The sequence below is a fragment of the Physeter macrocephalus genome, chromosome 11, assembly GCF_002837175.3.
Source record: "Physeter macrocephalus isolate SW-GA chromosome 11, ASM283717v5, whole genome shotgun sequence".
NCBI classification, from domain to species: domain Eukaryota; kingdom Metazoa; phylum Chordata; class Mammalia; order Artiodactyla; family Physeteridae; genus Physeter; species Physeter macrocephalus.
Genome location: NC_041224.1, coordinates 61,585,390 through 61,605,542, shown reverse-complemented (window position 1 = coordinate 61,605,542; position 20,153 = coordinate 61,585,390). Strand labels below are relative to the sequence as shown.

General features: G+C 52.7%; 1 protein-coding gene across 2 annotated transcripts in view; it reads right to left on the bottom strand.

Annotated features, from left to right (window-relative positions):
• The window catches only part of PAQR5 (progestin and adipoQ receptor family member 5), an 82,165-nt gene extending 62,863 nt beyond the window's left edge, over positions 1 to 19,302 (bottom strand). Inside the window, exon 1 of one of the 2 annotated variants that reach the window (XM_007120396.3) lies at positions 19,210 to 19,302. Coding sequence is in view for 1 of the 2 variants with exons in the window: in XM_055088081.1 (XP_054944056.1) it covers positions 19,210 to 19,233 (24 nt within the window). In the remaining variant the exon portion in view is untranslated. The remainder of the gene's footprint in view (positions 1 to 19,209) is intronic. The other variant, XM_055088081.1, reaches the window with a different exon arrangement.
• Between the last annotated feature and the right edge of the window lie 851 nt (positions 19,303 to 20,153).

The following is a 20,153-nucleotide window of genomic DNA, read 5'->3' as shown; positions in this document are numbered from 1 at the left end:
AGCAGAAATAAATGAAATAGAAACAAAGAAAACAATAGCAAAGATCAATAACACTAAAAGCTGGCTCTTTGAGAACATAAAGAAAATTGATAAACCTTTAGTAAGACTCATCAAGAAAAAGAGCGAGAGGACTCAAATCAATAAAATTAAAAATGAAAAAGGAGAACTTACAACACACACAGCAGAAATGCAAAGCATCCTAAGAGACTACTACAAGCAACTCTGCCAATAAAATGGACAACCTGGAAGAAATGGACAAATTCTTAGAAAGGTATAACCTTCCAAGACTGAACCAGGAAGAAACAGAAAATATGAACAGACCAATCACAAGTAATGAAATTGAAACGGTGATTAAAAATCTTCCGACAACAACAACAACAACAAAATACAAAGATGTACTTTGGTATTAGGTGATATACATAATAAAAAGGCCCTGGCTGTTTTACTCCAGTGAAACTATTTCCACACATTGTAGGAAATGGACAGGTGGGTGCTGGGCACCTAGCCCAGTGGTTCTCAACTCTGGATGCACCTTAAAGCTACCCAGGGAGTTTTTTGGGCTTTTTTTCAAGAGACAAAATTTAATATATGCACACAGTTTTATATATAATGCAGCATCACACCATGTAGGGCATTTACTCTTATTTTATACATTCAGATATGTTTGAAACACTTCTTAAGGCTACAAAACAACATAGAAAAATAAACAGGAATATATTCAACACTTACAAAAAGTGATATGATAAAGAATATAAAGTACTATTTTCCTAGGGAGTTTAAAAACATACTGATGCCTGGACCCATTACTCAGTTAACTGAGGCCTCCGAAGATCAGGGAGCGAAGGAGGAGCCCAGGTGACTCTACAGCACAGCCAGGGTGAGGCCACTAAGATTCTAGGCCAAGGCGAGAGCTGAGCTGGTCCTCCACTGAGTCCTGGAGAATCAGGACCAGGGTGCCTAAGCTACACAGCTTGTTGGCCTCCAGGGTAGGTGCAGCAGGCAGTTCCCTCCCCCAAGGTTGGGAAAGGGTGAGTCCCTGCCAGGTTGATGGAAGGTGAACCAGGCCCTGACTGTTGGCGTTCCCCTCCCCCCAACAGGAAATGTCAGGCTGCTGGTGAAGGCACGATCCTATCTCCACCCTCCTCCCAAGCTGCTAATCTGATCAGAAGCTTAAAGTCTGAGACAAGGCTGTCATCCTGTGAGACGGAGCCCAGACCACAGGAGGAAGGAAGGCAGGGAGACCCAGTGAGGGCTCTGGGCAAGGGTGACCGCCTTCCCACATCCTGGGGGAGCAGCCCTGGAAGCCTGGAGGAGGCCATGCAGAACCAAGACACCCCCGCCCCCCCAGATGGGAGCTTCTGGGAGGCAGGCATCAGCTCAAGCCACAGAGAGGCACTGTCCCCCAACGAGGAAGGGCTGCTCTATGGGCAGAGCTCCCCACCCGGAAACTGTCCAGGTGGGGTCTGGGGTGCTAACTCTGGGGAGGGGGTGAAGTTAGGGATAGAGGCAGGAACCTGGAAAAGCACTCTAGCAGTAAGTCCCAAACCCAACCGTGCATCCAAATAACCCAGGGGCCGTGAATGCAGAACCTACTGGGTGAGTCCACCTCATGCTTTTTCAATCAGAAGCCCCAGTGCGGGAGCCTGGGAATCATCCCCAGTATCAAGCGCCGGTGGGGATTCCCACGCATGGCCCAGGGGGGAAGCAACTGCCCTGAGCTCCTGGGATCGGTCACCTTCACGTGGCCCAGAATCCACCGTGCACTGAAGGAGCTTAGGTTCGAATCCACATCGCTCGGTGAGCAGGTGCTGCAACCCCAGGTCCCTGGTGAGCAGGGTAGAGGAAAGCACGGCCGACCGCACGGGGCCCAGAGCAAGGATGTCAGGACAGTCAGTGAAGGCCCCTTGGGGGGGCGGGCAGCGCTAGAAGTGGACCCCATATGAGGGGGAGTACTTGCTCCGGCAGAGAGGAGGGGAAAGGAGACAAGCTTTAGAGCAAAGACCCCGCGCGGGGAAATGGGCTGGCTGCGAACAGGGAGGCCTGCTGGTGCTGAATTCAGACACAAGAGATGGGAGGACGGCAGGGGGCAGGGAGAGGGGCACAGGAGCCCCTGGGTGCACCCCTCCTCCCAGCCGTCAAGCTCAGCGTGACCTCCTCAGATGATCTGCATCCTGAGAAGCTTTCCTGGCAATCATTAACTCTGAGCTTCATCCACTAGGACTGGGGGGAATTATTTACTGATCTAACTAGCAAGTGAGCCATTTCATGTAATTATTACCCAAAGAACACACCCCACAAGCAAGGGGGAAATGGTCAGGGGAAGCCAAGGAGCCAGGGAGGTGTAAGCTGGCAGGAGGAAGGAGGTCACATGGACCTGGCAGGGGACTGGCATGTGCCCAGACCTTCAGCGGAGACTAGAGGACATTGGGGGTCAGAGAAGGACATGGGGCCCAGAGGGGTCAGGGGAAGGACACAGGGCCCACATGACTTTACAAGTGGCCCCATAGCCAATGAGAAGTTCAGATGGTGGGGGGCAGGGGGGGCAGCTCTGTAACATACAATTATTCCCATCGGTGATGAGTGAGTCTGGGCCCTGGAGTCAGGTGGACCTGGCTTTGAGTCCTGAGGTCTCTCTAGGCCTCACTTTCCTCCTCTGTAAATGGCGATGATAGCACTGATTTGAAATCCCTCTTTCTGAGCACTTGGTCTATTCCAAGACCCTTATGGGCATTTTACACCCCACTGAATTTTCACAATCTGCCTCCGGGTGGGTGCTTTTATAATCCCCAGAGTGACTACGCCATTGGTCTGTCTCGAGCATTAACAAGAGCCCATGTGTAAGGCCCTCATGCACAGCAGGCGTGCAGAAAGTCACCTGCCCGTACAACATTGTTATGACAGAGGATGTTCTTCTGCTGGGCTGCCGCAGGCTACCAGGTAGACCACAAAACAGATCCTCCTTCCTCCTCGCTGGCACGGTATTTTTCCTGCTAACCAATGTCAGAAGCAACACATTTCACAATATTTGAATGCAGCGGTGGATTAAGAGCCCCAGTGGCTGAAGTGTGACACAAGGTCATTACTCTAGTATTATTAAGCACAGGCTTTTTTTTTTAAGGGCTGAGGAAAAATGCATTATTCAAAACCCCATGAAGAATGAGAATAATAGGTGCCTTCAAATCAGCCCCCAAGAAGGAGCAGCCAGAGCTCAGGAAGTTGTAAACAGTTAACCCTGCCCTGCCTGAGCCTCTGCTGCCAGACCACCTCTGAGGCTCCAGGCTGGCTTGCACCCCTGCCCGGAGGCTGGCCCAGAACCCGAGAGGGCCCACCAGAGGCAGCAGCGTGGGATCAGCAAGCAGGCGACAGTGGGTGTGGACTCTGGCTGTAGCCATCCCTGGCCATCCCTTCCTGCCCCCCAAAGCCCCAACTGTCGCTGGTTTCTGTGGACAGTGATTCACTCTGCCCAGACATGGAAAGCTGGGCCTCTGTATGAAAAGTGAGAAAGGAAAAAATCATTTCCATGATTAAAACACCTCTCCCAATCACGTCCCCACAGTGTCCCACAGAGCACTGGGAAGCAGGAAGTACCAGCAAGGTGGAAACACGCCTGGAGATAGGTCCCTTTATTTCTTGGCTCAGGAATGTCAGACTGGACTGGCATCTACATAAGGAGGTGGAAAAATGGTCACCTCTGTAGTTTGAGTCAAGGGCCACCTCCATACTGTGAGGCTAGAAATTTTACCATTAGAGATTCATTTCTTTGGGCCTTTAAGGAAGGGCCTGAGGAACATGCTGATACTTTGGGGAGAGGAGAGGTGTCATGGGGAGTAGCGGAAATTATCGGAGGAATTTTTTTCCCTCTTACTTTTCATGCCGAGTCCCTGATCTTCCTTCCTGCACAAAGTGAATTCATTTCTACGCTAACTGGTGGCAGTTGGCATTTCAGGGGGATAAATCCGAGCATGAGGGGTGAAACGAAGGGGCAGAGAACCCAGCTGTGTAGTGTCCATCATAAACAGTTTGTGGGAAGAGAGCACTGGACAAGGAGTCAGAAGACCTGGTCAAGTCTGACTGAGCTGCCCTGGGTGGCCCGGGTGACCCCGCATGAGCTGCGTGACCTTCTGTGCCTCAGTTTCCACATCCCAGTGTGAGAAAGCGGAGGTGGTGATACCTGCCAGTACCAGGAGGCGCCAGCGGAACAGCGTGAAGGCACAGCTGGGCACCACCAAGTGTGTGAAACCCTTTGGCTCTCCCAAAGCAGGGATCATCTAGCCCCACAGAGACCCTGCCCAGCCTCTGTCCTCCTCACACCGGCGGGACACACGAACTGAGCCCGGGAGCCCGAACAAAGCTGATTTGCATGGAACAAGGCCCACTTTATCAGGACAGGCGTTTTCCCTTTGAAAGTCAAATCTGAGGCCTTCGAACAAGGAGGGGTATTCATAGCACACCCAGGTCAGTGGGGTGGAGGCCCGGGCAGAGGCTGCATCCCTTTCCCTTCCCCTCCCTCCCTGGCCCACTGCCCGTGAGAGCCTGACCACTGGAATTCACTTCCTCAGACTCCCCTTATGTTCTTTCAGGCCCTGATGGAAATCTGAAGGGTGGTAAGCAAAGACTTGATCAGTAGAAAGAGACTAAAAGGTACCTAAAGGACAAAACTGATGCTTTCAGAAGAGAAGCCAGGTGTTAAACCGGGGCCCAGAGATGTTAGGAGGCCTGCTCAGGGTCACCCAGCACGGTGATCCTAGGGTAAGTCCAGAAGCCCCCAGCCTTGCTAAGGGGCAACCTAGAAGCAACATTCTAGCAGCTGGGCACCTGCCGGACTCGGAGGAACTGTCCCTGGGAGGACGGTGAAGATTAAACCAAACCAGACCAAGAGTGGGGAGGGAGGAGGGGAAGAGCCACTTTCCCTTCTTCCCGAATCCCACCCCCCCGCCCCGCCCTGCCTCATGCTTAAGCCAGAGGTTTCGTCATCCTTCACACAATTGCTTTTTTAAATCAAACTTTTCTTAAAGCATCGGTCAGGTTCTAGAGAGGATGTGTACCAAAAGCATCTAAGAAATAAACCACTGACGTCCCATATTTCAGAAACGGACCCCCCCCTCCCCCACTACTGGCACCCTTCTCAAAGCTGCTGCTCCGCAGCTCCACCCATCACGAGAAAGGACCCCAGCGAGAAGCATTACTGGGTCCTGATCTGGGGAAACACTTGTTTCCTGCCCTGAGGGCCACTGAAGGATGCTTGAGGGGACAACAACCGCCCAGCTGGAAGCATTTTCAAAGCCTCACTGTCCCTCACAGAAGTGCAAGGTCACAGTCCGTCCAGCCGGCAGCCCCCAAGGGCTCCCCTCCCGGCAGAGAGGCGACACTGCTGACAGAGCGCAGAGGGGCTCTCCTCCTCCCCCCCAGTCCCGTCTCCTGTCCCGTCTCCTGCCCCATCCCTTCCCAGGGGCTCACCTGTCGCCCCCAGGGCAGCCATCACCCGTCCTCCTGTGCCCCAGGGGGCCTGATGCTCAACCTCCCCGGGGAACACCTGGCCTCACCTGGCCTCACCGGGCTCCTGCTGCCTCCTTCCCCTTCGAGGAGACCCACTGTCTGCTCGAGCTCTTCCTCCTTCTAGAAGTCATCTCTGCCAACCACAGCCCAGCTGGTTTCCCTTCATTCTCTGCACTGGCATCTGGGGCGACAGAGCATATTGGAGAAGGGGACACCGTGCCTTTTCCGGGGAAGCAGAACAAACGCAACAAACCTGTAAGACCCACAACGCCCAGCCCAGTTCAGAGTTCAGGGGAACTAGGTAAACACTAGCTGAATGTGAGGTTATTTCCCCACAAATTCCACTCTCAAAAAGGCAAATAACTCCGGAGGCAACAATAAAAGAAAAATCGTAGGGTGGCATGAGTGATTGCCAAGTGTGCATGTGTTTGTGAATTTCTGGTGGATTTATTGACTTAGAGCACACAAGACTGGGAGGTAGACCAGCATTACTAGAAGGGGCAAATCCTCCCCCAGCGTGCGCGCACACACACACACGCGCGCCCACACACGCACACGCACGCACACACACGCACGCACGCGCGCACACACACGCGCGCACACACGCACACATACATACACACATACACACATTCTGTGTGATTTGAGGCCGTGTGGACCAGGGTCCCCAGCTCCAATACCGACCGTTCTACCATTACTGCTCTATTCTCCATGTTTTGAAGACTTTTTGATCTTCAAGAATTCTTCTCTCAAACCCAATGCCACTAGAAGAACCAGCTGCCAGGGATGAGCATCTGATCCTGGAGGAAGGAGGCTCCCGGAGGGAACTTTCATGGGGGAGGCAGAAAGCACCAAATGGTGGGGATACTTGAGACAGGAGGGGAACACCTCTGCGGTAGCACAGGCAGACAGGGGTGAGAGGGGGCAAGCTGCGGGAGTGAAGGCGGATAGCTGAGTTCATCCAGGGACAGGGTTTTGTTAACGCGACATCAAAAAGCCAGAGCTGGGTTAGACCCATGTCATTTCCAGGTCCTTCATCATCTGCAGCTCCACAGCCCCACCCTGAACTCACAAAGGGAATTAACACTGGGAATTTAAACACTGTCTTCAAGAACCATCCACAGGACCCAGGCTGCGTCTTTGACCCCACGGCTCCCTCCTTCCCCGTACACGGTCAGATTCACCTCCTCTTTGTATATTTTCCTCCAGCTTCCCAGTTCTGATCACCCCGGCCGCCCGCCCCCTTGGCCCCACACACACAGTTCCCTATGCCTCCCAGTCTGTGCTCCTGCCCTTCCCACCACAAAGCCTCTCCTCATCTCCAGCCACCTCCTCCAGGAAGTCCACCCTGAGAGCCTGCTTATTTAACCACTCACACGGTGACAGCTCTGGAGCCCCACTGGGACCTGCAGTTTACTCACCCTCACACTCTGTCCCGTCCAAGGGTCCCCCTTGTCTTAACTGTACCCATAGGATTTTAATTTACGGAGGTGTCTGAATGGCGCACGGAGAGGCTAATGACGTTGAAAGAAGAACGTATTACTTACATTTCCCAAGAGAAGGGGACACCTCACAGCACACAGGACCACAAGGGAAGCACTAGGCTTTGGTCAAGAGGCAGAAGCAGGGGCAAGGGGAAGGCCTAAGGCCAGAGCCTCTGTTGGGGTTTCCAATGGGAAAGGCATGGCAAAGCAGCTTGGGATTGGCTGGTTTGTATAGTTCCAGTGGCCTCTGCAGCATCGGGGCTCTCCCCAGTTGTCTGGTACCTGGCACTGGATTGCTTTAGGGCAGGGGAAATATTGGCTTGTGACAGAGTGAGATAAGCAGGGGATTCAGAGTATGGGGTCTGATCGCAGGGGAAATGTAACCACGTTGGCCGTTAGCCTGGCCTGGTGATTACTGCGTGCCAAACAGACAAGTACCCTATCTAAGAAAACACAGAACACCCATCCACTCACTTCCCCTCATCTTGCTCTGGTGTCAGCGTTCATTAATCTGATCACTCTCTCGTTAATACAGTAGTTCTCCTGCCCTCTAACTTTCTGATAACTTGTTAACACAATCCCATGCCTGGACAAACCCAGCTATCTGCCCTTGCTCTCGAAACTCACTGCCACCAACCCCCTGGCACCGGCACCGGCCTCCCACCTGCCCTTCCGCCTGTTACACAGCAGAGGTGTTTCCCATCCTGGTCTCAATCTGGAACCCACTCCAATGCTCCCTCAGGGACCCCTGAGCCAGGGACCCCCACACCCCAGCAAATCTCTCCCATCAGCATTCATAATTCTGAAAACATAGCAGCAACAGCAAAAACAAAACCAAACAAAAAACTTCCTTGATTAACTGGGGGGAAAAATGCTTGTAAATTACATTCCCAACAAAAGACTAGTTTCCCCTAATACACAAAGATCACCTCTAATTCAATGAGAAAAGGGCCAACAACCTCATAGAAAATGGGCAAAACATATGAATAGACAGTTCATAGAAATGGAAATACACATGGCTCTTCTATCTATGAAAACATGTTCAACCTTACTCAGAGCAAGAAAAATGCAAATTAAAACTACATCAAGAAACTATCTTTGGGACTTCCCTGAGTGGCACAGTAGTTAAGAATCCACCTGCCGATGCAGGGGACACGGGTTCGATTCCTGGTCGGGGAAGATCCCACATGCCGTGGAGCAACTAGGTCTGTGCGCCGCAACTACTGAGCCTGCGCTCTAGAGCCCGCGAGCCACAACTACTGAGTCCACATGCCACAACTACTGAAGCCCGCACGCCTAGAGCCCGTGCTCCGCAACAAGAGAAGCCACTGCAATGAGAAGCCCGCACACCGCAATAAAGAGTAGCCCCCGCTCGCCGCAACTAAAGAAAGCCTGCACACAGCAACGAAGACCCAACGCAGCCGAAAATAAATAAATAAATAAATAAAACAAACAAAAAAAACTATCTTTGTCTTCCAGATTGGTAAACATCAGTAAGTTGGTAACACTCTATTTCGGAGGTTGTAGAAAAATGAGCGTCCTTGCACACTACTGGTAGGAGTGTACATTCTTATAAATTCTATGGAGAGCAACCTGCTGATATCTTTCCAAATACAAACCATCCGACTCACCAATTCCATTTCTGGGACGTTTCCCCACATGCACCCACCAACACTGCAAAATGACTGAAGCACAAGGAGATTCAGTGAGACACTGTGATGTCCCCAAACAGGAGATTTGTTAAATAAATTACGTGCCATCCATATCATGGAACATCATATAGCTGTAAAGGAGAATGAAGAAGCTCTCCATGTACTGATCTGGAAGCTTCTCAAGAGAGCTAAGTGGAAAAAGACCAAATCAGGGGTAGAAGAATACATATAGTATTGCTACCATGTGGAGGGAAAGACTACATATGCATTTACTGATCTGTGCATGAAATATCTCTGGAAGAATATGTTAATAAAGTGGTAAAGTTGCCTCCGAGGAGGGCAGGGCACTGGGAGGCCAAGGGAGATGAGGGTGGAGACTTTTTCACAGCGAAATCTTCACAATTTTTGAATTCTGAACCATGTACTTTTATTTTCTAAGGAAAAAAAAGGGAGGGTGGGGGCAAAACAAGGAAGATTAAACAAATAAAACAAAACCCTCCCTAACGCACTTCCCTTCTGATTTCCATGCTCTCTCCTCACCTTCTTCTGACACAGGTTTGGAAAAGCTGTCTACCAGCCCCCTCCCTCCCCTCCTGCCCCTTCCTCAGCGACCCTAGGCTGACCTCCCCCGTGGCAGCCACCGGACTCTAAATCCAGCGGCCACTTCCCAGTTCTCATCTTACCTGAAGGCTCCAGAGACTTCACTGCGGGCCAGGCCCCCATCCTTCAGCATCCTCGGGCTCCTCCAGCACAGGGCTCCCCGGGTTCCCTGCTCCCTCTCTGGGACACCTCCCAACGCTACGCCTCTGAATGCTGGCACCCCTGGAGCTCACTTCTAGGCCCTCCTCTCTGCTCTTCTCTTCTTGGTCCACACACTCCCCCTGGGCCATCTGGTCTACCCAAGGCTAAGCTCATCATTTACACGCATGTCACTCCCAAAAGTGCATCTCCAGCAGGACCTCTCTTTTGAGCGCAGGGCCCCACCTGGATGACTCCCAGGTATCGCTCACCCAACAGGCCCAAAATGTAACTTGCCAGCTTCCAGCCACTTTCATCCTCCACACCCAGGAGGCTCCCTTGCCTGTGTTCCCTCCTGAGTATCCCTGAATCCATCCGCTCTTCCCTGGCCCCACCGCTGCCCACCTAATGGAAGCCTTCCTCATCGGCTCCCCCAGCCTCCTCACTCCTTCCCACCTCAGGACCTCTGCACACAGTTACCTGTGCCCCGAACATTCCCCTCCACTCCCCACCCCTGCTTTACCTTGATTCTTATCTAACTTCTAGAACTCAGATTACCATCATTCTCTCAAGAAGTCTCTCCTGGCACCTAGGCAAATGGCTCTCAGCTGAGGGTGATTTTGCCTCCCAGGGGACATTTGGCAATGTCTAGAGACATTTTTGTTGATCACAACTGGGGGTGGGCTGTGTGTGGCTACTTACTGGCATTGCGTGGGTGGAGACCAGGGAAGCTACTAAACATCCTGCAACACACAGGACAGACCCCACGACAAAGAATTACCTGATCCAGAACGTCAAGAGTGCCGATGTGAGAAACCCTGCCCTAGATTAGGCACGTCCCCTGACACACTTTCATAACATGCTCCATTTCTCCTGCATAGCACCTATCCCAATTGTGTCAATATTTAACTGTGCAAAGGTATTGGCCAAGTTCCATTTTCTAAGCTTTATGGGATGAATAAATGAATTAAAGTCACTGGCTTGGGTTTATCTCTGTATCTCCACCTCCCGTGCCCAGCCTCAAGCTCAGAGCCTTGAGCTTGGCAGTGAAAATGTGTGGATCGAGATGAAATATGCAGGGCAGGGACTGAGCGGTACTGAGAAGAGGCCTCCCTGTGTCCTGGCCTCCAACTCCGCTGGGTCCTCTGTGCCATCTGATGGCGGTCCTTTCCCTGCCCTGGACCAGCTTCTCCCCCTATTCCACAGAACATAGCTCTGCCCAGCTTTGTGCAGCCCTCAAATCCTGTCTCTACCCAGGTGGCTCCATGGCCCCTTCAAGCCGATGGATATGCCCTCATCATCTTGTCAAACTGGCTGCTCCTCCTATAAGCTTAGCAGCAGCCTCACCACCACTCACCCAGCACCAAAGCACAAACCTGGGCACCCTGTGCAGGGCACCCACCCTCCAGACCTGCTCCCTACACCCGCCCCCAACCACGAGGCTCCAGTGTCACCCAATTTTCTCCCACTTGGTTCTTGCCTTAAGCCTCTTTCCCTCCCAGACCATCTGTGACATCACTCCCAGCTCTGTCCATCTAAGATGATAATAGGCCTGTATCACTTCCTGATTAAAACCCCCTTCAGTGCTTCTCACTGCCTACAGCGTGGAGCCCAAGTTCCTCGCCTGGTCCAAGACCCTTCACACTCTACCCGTCCAGGGCCCCATCTCCAGCCCCAAGCACAAACACCACTGTGCCACTTGTCTCCTGCCGCAGTCCAGGCTCTCTCCTCCCCTGCCCTCCCTCCGCCCCCTCCCCCTTTCCTCCCTCTTCCTCTACCTAGAGGCCTGGAGAGCTCATGTTCATCCTTAAGATCTAGTTCCAACACCTATTCCTCAACGGTATGGTGGTCCTTCAAAAAATGAAACACAGAATTTCCATATGATCCAGCAATTCCACTTCTGGGAATACACCCCAAAGAACTGAAAGCAGGGATCCAAACAGATATTTGTACACCCATGTTCATAGCAGCACTACTGACAACAGCCAAAAGGTGGAAGCAACCCGTTTCCATCGACAGATGGATGGATAAACAAAATGTGGGATAGCCACACACTGGAATATTATTCAGCCTTCAAAAGGAAGGAAATTCTGATGTATACCACAACACTGATAAACCTTTAAACATCATGCTAAGTGAAAGAAGCCAGACACAGAAACTCACATGTTGTAAGACTCTGCTTAGGTGAGGTACCCAGAATAGTCAAATTCACAGAGACAGAAAGAAGCATGGTGGTCACCAGGGGCTGAGGGGAGAGGGGAAAGGGGAGTTAACGGGTATGGAGTTTTGGTTTTGTAAAGTGCAAAGAATTCCGGAGCTGGATGGTGGTGATGGTTGTACGACGGTGTGAATGTCCTTGATGGCACTGAACTGTATACTTTGAAATGATTAAAACGGTAAATTGTATGTTATGTATATTTCACCACAATAAAAAAGGCAAAAACCAAAACCCAAACCCAGCTCTCCTCGTTGAAACCCTCTGCACGCTACCATTACCTCCCAAAAAAAAACCCATGCACGGCCCCACCCGCCATCCCCAATTCCCTACCTCACACCCTGGGTGGAGCTGACCAGACTCTCCTCTGGGCACTGCAATTACAGACTGACCTCTGTCCTCCCAGACTGCAGGGTTCTGAGGCAGGGGGCTTGTCTGACTCCCTGCTCCTTCCTCAGCATCTAACCTGCCATCTAGAGCAGTCTCTTGTCCTTCAATGAGAACTAGAAGAATAAATAACCCAAACAGATCATTTTGGGTTAACACTACCCCAAATTTCTGAGCCTGTTTTCCTCAGAACAGTGATTTACTTCCAAGATTCATTCACAAACTCCTCCCATTCCTGGAGGAGATAAATCTTCGCCCTTCCATTAAGCAACAAGGTCAGAAGGGGCTTCCATGGACGGTTAATAAACAACTAACTTGGGAGGAATAAACAAAATAAAACCAGGGATGGGTTGGGGTAAGGGTGTGTGGCCCTTGGGTCTACACTGCTGTGCTCCACCTTCCCCTTCCTCTGCACTGCGGGTGGGCTGATTCACTTCCTGTGTCCCCTCCCAGAGCAGTGGGAGAGGGGACCATGGAGGAGCTAAGTCCTTAGGGCATGTAGAGATGATTAGTCACTGGCTGGAAGGCTGCTGACCTTAGTGCCTGGGCCAACCACAGGCCTGCTTCCCCCGCCCCCCACCTTCTTATGTAACCCAAGGCCTGGGAGGCAAAGAGACCTTGGCCTTGGCTCTCAGCAAGAGGCCCAGTGGGCCCAGAGCCTTTCCTGTTCTCATAGCTCACATCCTACCCTGTAAGCCTTAGGAGACCCCATGCACAGGCTCCTGGTTCTCACACAGTCAACATCTCCAAAACGGGATGAAAGAGAAAAGTGTCTTCCTGGTCCTGAGAGTAATCACTGGGAGGGTCTTCAGAGATCATCTAACCCTGTGGTTCTCAACCAGAGACGATTCTGCCCACCGCAGTTGTTTGGCAATGTCTGGAGACATTGCTGTTTGCCAGGAGAGAAGTGAGAGGTGGTGTTACTGGCATCTAGTGGGTAGAGGCCAGGGCTGCTGCCGGAACATCCTACAAAACGCAGGACAGCCCTGCAGCAAAGAAGTATCTGGTCCAAAAGGTCAACAGTCCCTGATCTCAGCCAAGCTGTCTCTTCTACAGATGAGAAAACTGGGGCCCAGGAAGGGACAGGGCCAAAGTCATACTGTGCGTTAGATCGTGTCAGAATTAGAATCCAGGGGGACTTCCCTGGCGGTCCAGTGGTTAAGACTCCAAGCTTCTGCTGCAGGGGGCCGGGGTTCAATCTCTGGTAGGGGAACTAAGATCCCGAATGCCACGCAACACCGACAAAAAAAAAAAAAAAAGTATATATATATATATATATATATATATATATAAATTAGAATCCAGGGCTCCCCACCTGCCACACCAGGCCTTCAGCTCCCCAGACTCCAGTGACCAACTCAAAGACCGGTGGCAAGCTGGCTAAGTGGCCGAATTCAGGCCCCTGGGATCTAGACACCCGTGATGGCTGGGCTCTGTGCCTCTGGCTGGCTCCAAATGCATCCCACCAAAGCCATCCTGACCACAGGGCTCCCACGTAATCAAAGAGGAAGAATGTCTTAAGGGGCTACAGTGTATCCCGGCAAGATGCCCATTTGAGGCTTAGGCAAAATTCATCACGCAAGTTCCCCACAGAGCTCTCTGTGGGTGGTCCTAGCCCGGTGTCAAGGATGGAAGAAAGGACAACTCTGTAAGATAAACCCTGGGTTAGAGGACAGGGCAGGGGCAGAAATCACAGCTAGGATCACTGCTTTGGGGGAATGCTGTCTTCTTCCCTAGCTGCCAAAAATGACTGTTATCTCTCACACCTGTTGGCTCCTTGCTGCCATCCTGCACAATTTCAGAATTAACACCTAGAGTCACCCTTGTCCTTTTCCCTCAGGAGCCAACACTATGTCTCCCACCGTGGACCAGACACTAGGGCACAGGTCCAGGCATTAGCACTGACAATGCAACCCCATTATTTATGAAGGACTGATTCACGTCACGTCACAACAGGCATACTTTTCCATCTACTGTTGCTGAAAGCCACCAGCCTTGCAGTGATGGTGGTAATAAAGGAGGTAAGGGACAGGAATGCATAAGCTATGTCTCATGTCAGGGTCTCCCCTCTTCACAGGAAGGGAGCCCATAAGGAGTGGTTGGGGGACAAGAATGGGGTGAGGGGAGCTACAGTGGCCTCAGACACAGGACGAGTCACTTTTTTTTTTTTTTTTTGGCTGTGTTGGGTCTTCGTTGCTGTGTGCAGGCTTTCTCTAATTGTGGCGAGCAGGGGCCACTCCTCGTGGTGCGCGGGCTTCTCACTGCGGTGGCTTCTCTTGTTGCGGAGCACGGGCTCTAGGCATGCAGGCTTCAATAGATGTGGCACGCAGGCTCAGTAGTTGTGGCTCGCAGGCTCTAGAGCTCAGGCTCAGTAGTTGTGGTACACAGGCTTGGTTGCTCCGCAGCATGTGGGATCTTCCCAGACCAGGGATAGAACCTGTGTCCCTTGCATTGGCAGGTGTTCTTAACTACTGCACCACCAGGGAAGCCCAGAGTAGTTGTGGTACACAGGCTTGGTTGCTCCGCGGCATGTGGGATCTTCCCAGACCAGGGATAGAACCTGTGTCCCTTGCATTGGCAGGTGTTCTTAACTACTGCACCACCAGGGAAGCCCAGGACGAGTCACTATTATGGACTCATTTCTTCAGGCAAAGCATTATCATTGTTCGCTCCACCTGCCCTGCCTCCCTTCCTCCCCAGTTTTCCCAACACGTTGGTAAACTCCTACGCATCCTTCAAAGCCCAACTTCTGGAGTCTCTCTCCCAACATCAATTTCAGCTCTTAATTTGGCAAACCACAATGCCAATGGGAGAAGATTTGGGGGTCAATAGCAGGGAAAACACCAAAGTTCCCTATGGATCTAATGGGGGGGCCTGCACAGGAGCTGCTTCCCCTGTCTCCACATGTGTGCCGACCACCCTGGCCTCCAGGCTCTTTGTCCTGTCTGTGTGGCCTATTTGGCTGACTGAAGCAGCACAGCATGGAGGCGAAGGCTGCAGGGTCTGGAGCCAGACTAATTCTGGTGCCCCTCTCCCTGCAAGTCATCTTGGGCAAAGTTATGCCACCTTTCTGAGGCTCAGTTTCCTCATCTGTAAAATGGAGATGATATGGTTTCAACCTCATGGCTGTTGTAAGGACTACCTAGTACAAGTAAAGTGCTTAGAACAGTGCCTGGCATCCAACTAGCATTTATTGCATCCTTATTACTATTATTAAAAATGTAACTCAGGGGACTTCCCTGGTGGTGCAGCAGTTAAGAATCCGCATGCCAGTGCAGGGGACACGGGTTCGAGCCCTGGTCCGGGAAGATCCCACATGCCACGGAGCAACTAAGCCCGTGCACCACAACTACTGAGCCTGCGCTCTAGAGCCCGTGCTCCGCAACAAAGACAAGCCACCGCGATGAGAAGCCTGCGCAGGGCAACAAAGAGTAGCCCCCGCTCACCGCAACTAGAGAAAGCCCGCGCGCAGCAACGAAGACCCAACGCAGCCATACATACATACATACATAAATTAAAAAAAAAAAAATGTAACCCTGCTCCTCCAAGCAGTTAGGAAAGAAGGAAGCGTCTACATTCCCAGTGAGTGTGAGGAGGAAAGCCACCTCCAGGGACCCCATCTCCTGTCTTTGTTCCTGCAATAGCCTCTTTGGGAGGTCTTCTTGCCATAGGTATCTTTTCCTCCAATCAATTCCACATGGCCTAGAGTTCTCCCTTAGAACACAGACAAAAGTCCTTTACAGAAACAACAGTGGCCAGCAGAATGATGGGGTGGGGAGGGAGACTGAAGTTGCTGGTGTTTGTGGATGTGTCTCCCATATTTTCTATCCCATAGACAGTTCCAGCTTCTACCCTATCCCCCCGCCCATACACACACGCAAGGCTTCTCCATCCTCCTTGTCCTGACACAGTGCCTCAGAATTTCAAGCTCTTGGGGCCTCCAGAAAACCACTCATCAGATTCCTAAGTGAGGCCTCAGAGCCCCCCACCTTCTTCTGCGCCTTGGGCAGAATAATGTCTTCATTCTTCTTGGCCCACACATCTGGTTGCGTCTTCTCAAACTGGTTTGTTATCCTTGGCCCAGTAGATCTGAAGCTCCACCTCTTTCCCCAGGGCTGCCAGAGACTTGGCTTGTCCGCCTGGGTTGTCCAGTGCCCCGGGGAATTTGAAAAGCGTGCCTGGACACGGCACTGTTTTCACCACTAATAGAGGCACCAACCACCTTTGGAAAGCAGCATTAGGAGGTTTCTTTGGGGGATGGGGGTCTAATCGGGAGCACTCCCCCTTTGCTCTCTCAAATCACTCTATGTGGATGGTGATCTGTTCAGCTAGGAGCTGCCCCTCTGAGTAACTAGAGGCAGCTGGTCTGAAGGTTCTTTCCAAGGCAGCTCCTAAACACCCCTAGCAACCTGGTGCAGGGGACAGAGACCCAGCTTAGAATTAACACGAGTCCAATCAAGAAAAGCTCCAGCTCTGTCTTCAAGAGGTCACTCCTATCTCTGGGCCTCAGTCTCCCCAACTGTACAATGAGGAAGGGTGGCCTGGAGTATTCATTTACTCAACGCATATTAACTAAGCACCGACTACACACCAGGCACTGCTCTGACTCCTGGGAATAGAGCAGAATAAAACAGATGGAAAGCCCTGCCCTCATGGAGCTGATACTCTAACAGGGAAGACAGCCAAGAAACAAGATTCTTCAATATTCTTAATATACAGGATGTTAGATGGTGATATGTGCCATGGAAAGTAAAGCAGGGAAGGTGTGTAGAGATATGACCTCTAAGGTTTATTCCAGCTGAGATATTCTGCGTCGAAAGGTCTTACTCCACTGGGTTCTTGTTAAGAGCCAGGAACAGGCAGTAGGAAGCTGGGTGAGCCCTATGTGTGCACAAACCCCTGGGGAGGAACAGATGGTGTGTGTGTGGGTGGGGAATGGGGGTGGGGATGTGCAGGGGCTTGAATCCCAGCTATGTTCTCAGTGGTCTCCCCCAAGGAGCAGAACTGGCCAACTCTGGGTGTCCTGGCCTGTCCTCAGGCCAAAGCAGACACCACATCTGCTAAGGAGTCCAAGGTTATAAGGTTCCTGGCAGAGCCTCAAAAATCTTCGGGGCACTGCCATGGAAAGTCTGCTACGTCCTGCCTTCCCACTCGTTCCTGGTCTTGGATCTCAGACCCCTCCTGTCCCTCCTAGATCCTCCCCTGTATTGTAGAGTATCCCCTCTCCTTACATGGGGGCAGGGGTGAATTTTTCACCAATTTTAGCAATTCCTCTTTCATTCCTGTGAACCTACTGTATGCTCACAATGAGGAGAGCTCTCAGAGGGATACCAAGATGTGTGATCAGTTCCCAGAAGGAACTTACAGCCCACCTGGGGAGGTAAGGCTAACAAACGTGAGGAAAGAAAAATCATCTCTCACAGTCTGCTTTGCAGCTTGCAGAGCGCTTTAGACCACACACTCTCGTGTAAAGCCATGCAGATTCTATTGTCCCCATTTTACAGATGAGGCAATTGAGGCTCAGAAAAGCAAGTCCTCTTCCCTGAATCCATGAATCCATGGATCCAACCTGAATCCATGGTTGCCCCATGGAAGGATCAGAGAAGAGGCAATGAAGATTAGAGTTTCCAAATAAGATTTCCTGGAGAGATGGGTAGACTTTGGTATAGATGGGCCAAGCGTCCTCTGCCTCCAACCTAGAGCAGGGCCAAGTTGGGCATGGAACCCACTTCCTGGTGCTTCTCCTAGCCTGACAAGAAGTAGATTGGGGGTAAGGTGAAAGCCTGGCTGTCTAGAAACGCACATGGGATTATGGATGTGCTCACTGGCTTAAAAGAACCAAGTGGGGTAAGGCTTTCAAGGACTCACAGTGATGGCATTGGGCACCTTTCTTGTCTGACTTTCCAGAATGCCCTTTCTGTTCACCAAGGGCAAAGATCCATCAGCTGGAAACGAGTCTCCGTTGTTTCAGGTTAATTCATTCCATTCTTGTGGGGCACCTTCCGAGTGCCAGGTACTATGGTTACAGCCGTGAACAAAACAGGTCCTCACCTCCTGCAGACCTCCTAGCTTAGCAAGGAGCTGGCCCTCTCTTGGAGGAGCTTCCTGACCAGATTTTATTTCTTCTTGGAGGTGCACTCTCTGGGCCTACCCCTTTCAGGGGAAGAAACTCAAGGGAGGGGGAGAAGAAATGAACCCCTGCTGATCAGGGGCCCAGCAAAATGGAGAACCAACCATCTGACTGTGGTTTGTGGTCCAGGTCCACCACTCTGCTCCAGCAAGTTACTTGACCTCTTGGATTAAACCTTTTTTGCTCATCTAACAATGGAATAAGACCTACTACCTCACCGGTTAATTAGGGAGGGGGTGTGGATGAAATCAAGAAAGTGTCCGTGTGACTGCTGTTAGCTCTTCTCTGATCCTCTGACCTCCCCCACCTGTCCTCTCTGCTTCTGCGTGGTTAGGACCATCTTTCATCCCCTTTTTCCCACACACAGCTGAGCCTTCCTCGCAGCCAAGGCAAGGGGAAGCCCATTCTGTTCAAATCGTCAAGGGTTATAGAGGTCGCTCTAGATGCCTGCCTCTGTCCACCCTCTCCCCAGTGCTCATCTCGAGGAGTGCTGGGGGAGCCGAGGATGCCCCGCCGGGCTGTGACCTGCGGGAGACAAGCCAGAAGCCCAGAACTCCCGGTGGCTGGGCACCCACTTCAGCAGGGCCCAGGCGGCGCCTGCCTCCCACCCCACGCCCGGCAGAGGGCCGCCCCCTCACCCGCACCCTGTCTGGCTCAGCCCAGTCTCCTATCGTACATCTTGGCCGGAGGAGGCGGGAAGCACAAACGTAAACATCCCTTAAGAAATCACCAACTCTGCCGTCCCCATCTAAGGATATATACATATTTTTAAAGGAACTGAGGGACACGGGAGAGGGACACAAACGCTCAGAAGAGTGAGGGATGGGAAAAGCGAGAAGGCAAACTTCCAACCGATCTCAGCGGAGACCCCGTGCACCGGCAGCGGCCACCCCACCGCATCGGCTCCCGGGCGGAGGGCGCGGGGGCAAAAGTGGCTGCATTTCGCCGCCGTCCGGTGCACGGCCTTCCGGGCGCAAACTTTCCAAGAGCCGCCCGGGGAGCGGCCGGCGAGCTCCGGGGAGCCTGGGGGGCGGCCGCCGAGGCGGGGTGCGCGTGGACTGGGAGGCGGGAGGACGCGTGCCGCGGGGGAGTCCCGCCCTCGGTTACCTGGGTTCTGAGTGTCCCGGGCATCCAGCCGAGAGGGCGCAGGGACGCAGCACAGGCAGAAGGAGACCCGAACTCTCCTCCCGGCCGCGTCAGCCACGGGACAGCCCGCGTTGCACCTGCCTGGGAGGTCGGCGCGCTTCCCCGCGGGCCCCGCCCACCCCTCCCGCGCGGGGCGGGGCCGGGAGGTGCGGGCGGGGGAGGAGCCGAGGCAAGGCACAGGTCCCCTCGTGGGGCCCGCACCTAACACTGTGCCAGCCACGCCGGGCTCCTTGACCTCCAAAGGGTCGCCCCCTCACTCGCCAACCTGCGGTGCGAAGCAAGCCCGGCGCTCAGGTGGAGTCGGGGGTGTCCATAGGCTCCCTCTTCCCTGCCCCTTCCACGCCCTTCTTGCCCACCCCCACTTTCAGGGGCAGAGACCTGGGAGCCCCGAGGCCTCCTGGAGGGCAGGGCCACTGAGCCTGCTCTTCGGAAGAATGCATGGGGTGGAGCACAGGGAAAAAACCAACCGGGCGCCCGCAGCCCCACCCGACCATGACCTCTCCCCCGTGGGAGAGGCTCCTGTCTGTTCTGGGCCCCTGTCAACAGTTCCACCCAGCTGTCTCGGAAGTGCCCCAGCAGGAGGATGCGTTGCCACCCTCACCCTTTCCCCAGGTCTGGAAGGTGCTGGGCCTGGACCTTTGCCACTCAGAGGACACGGTGATAAGAGTCAAAGGCACACAGAGGGCAAAGAAAAAACATTACCCCCCCCATCCCTGCCACCCAGATTCCGTGGCTACTCCCATGTGCTGAAGGAACAGGTTGCAGCTACTTCCTGCCCTCACCCCTCCCCCTCCCAGAGGAACTCAGGAAAGTCCACTCTTTGGATGATAAAACTCCCAGACTGAAGTGGAGGTGCATCCCACCCGTGGCCCCAGGCTATCTGAGCTCCTTCTCCCTGCCTTGCC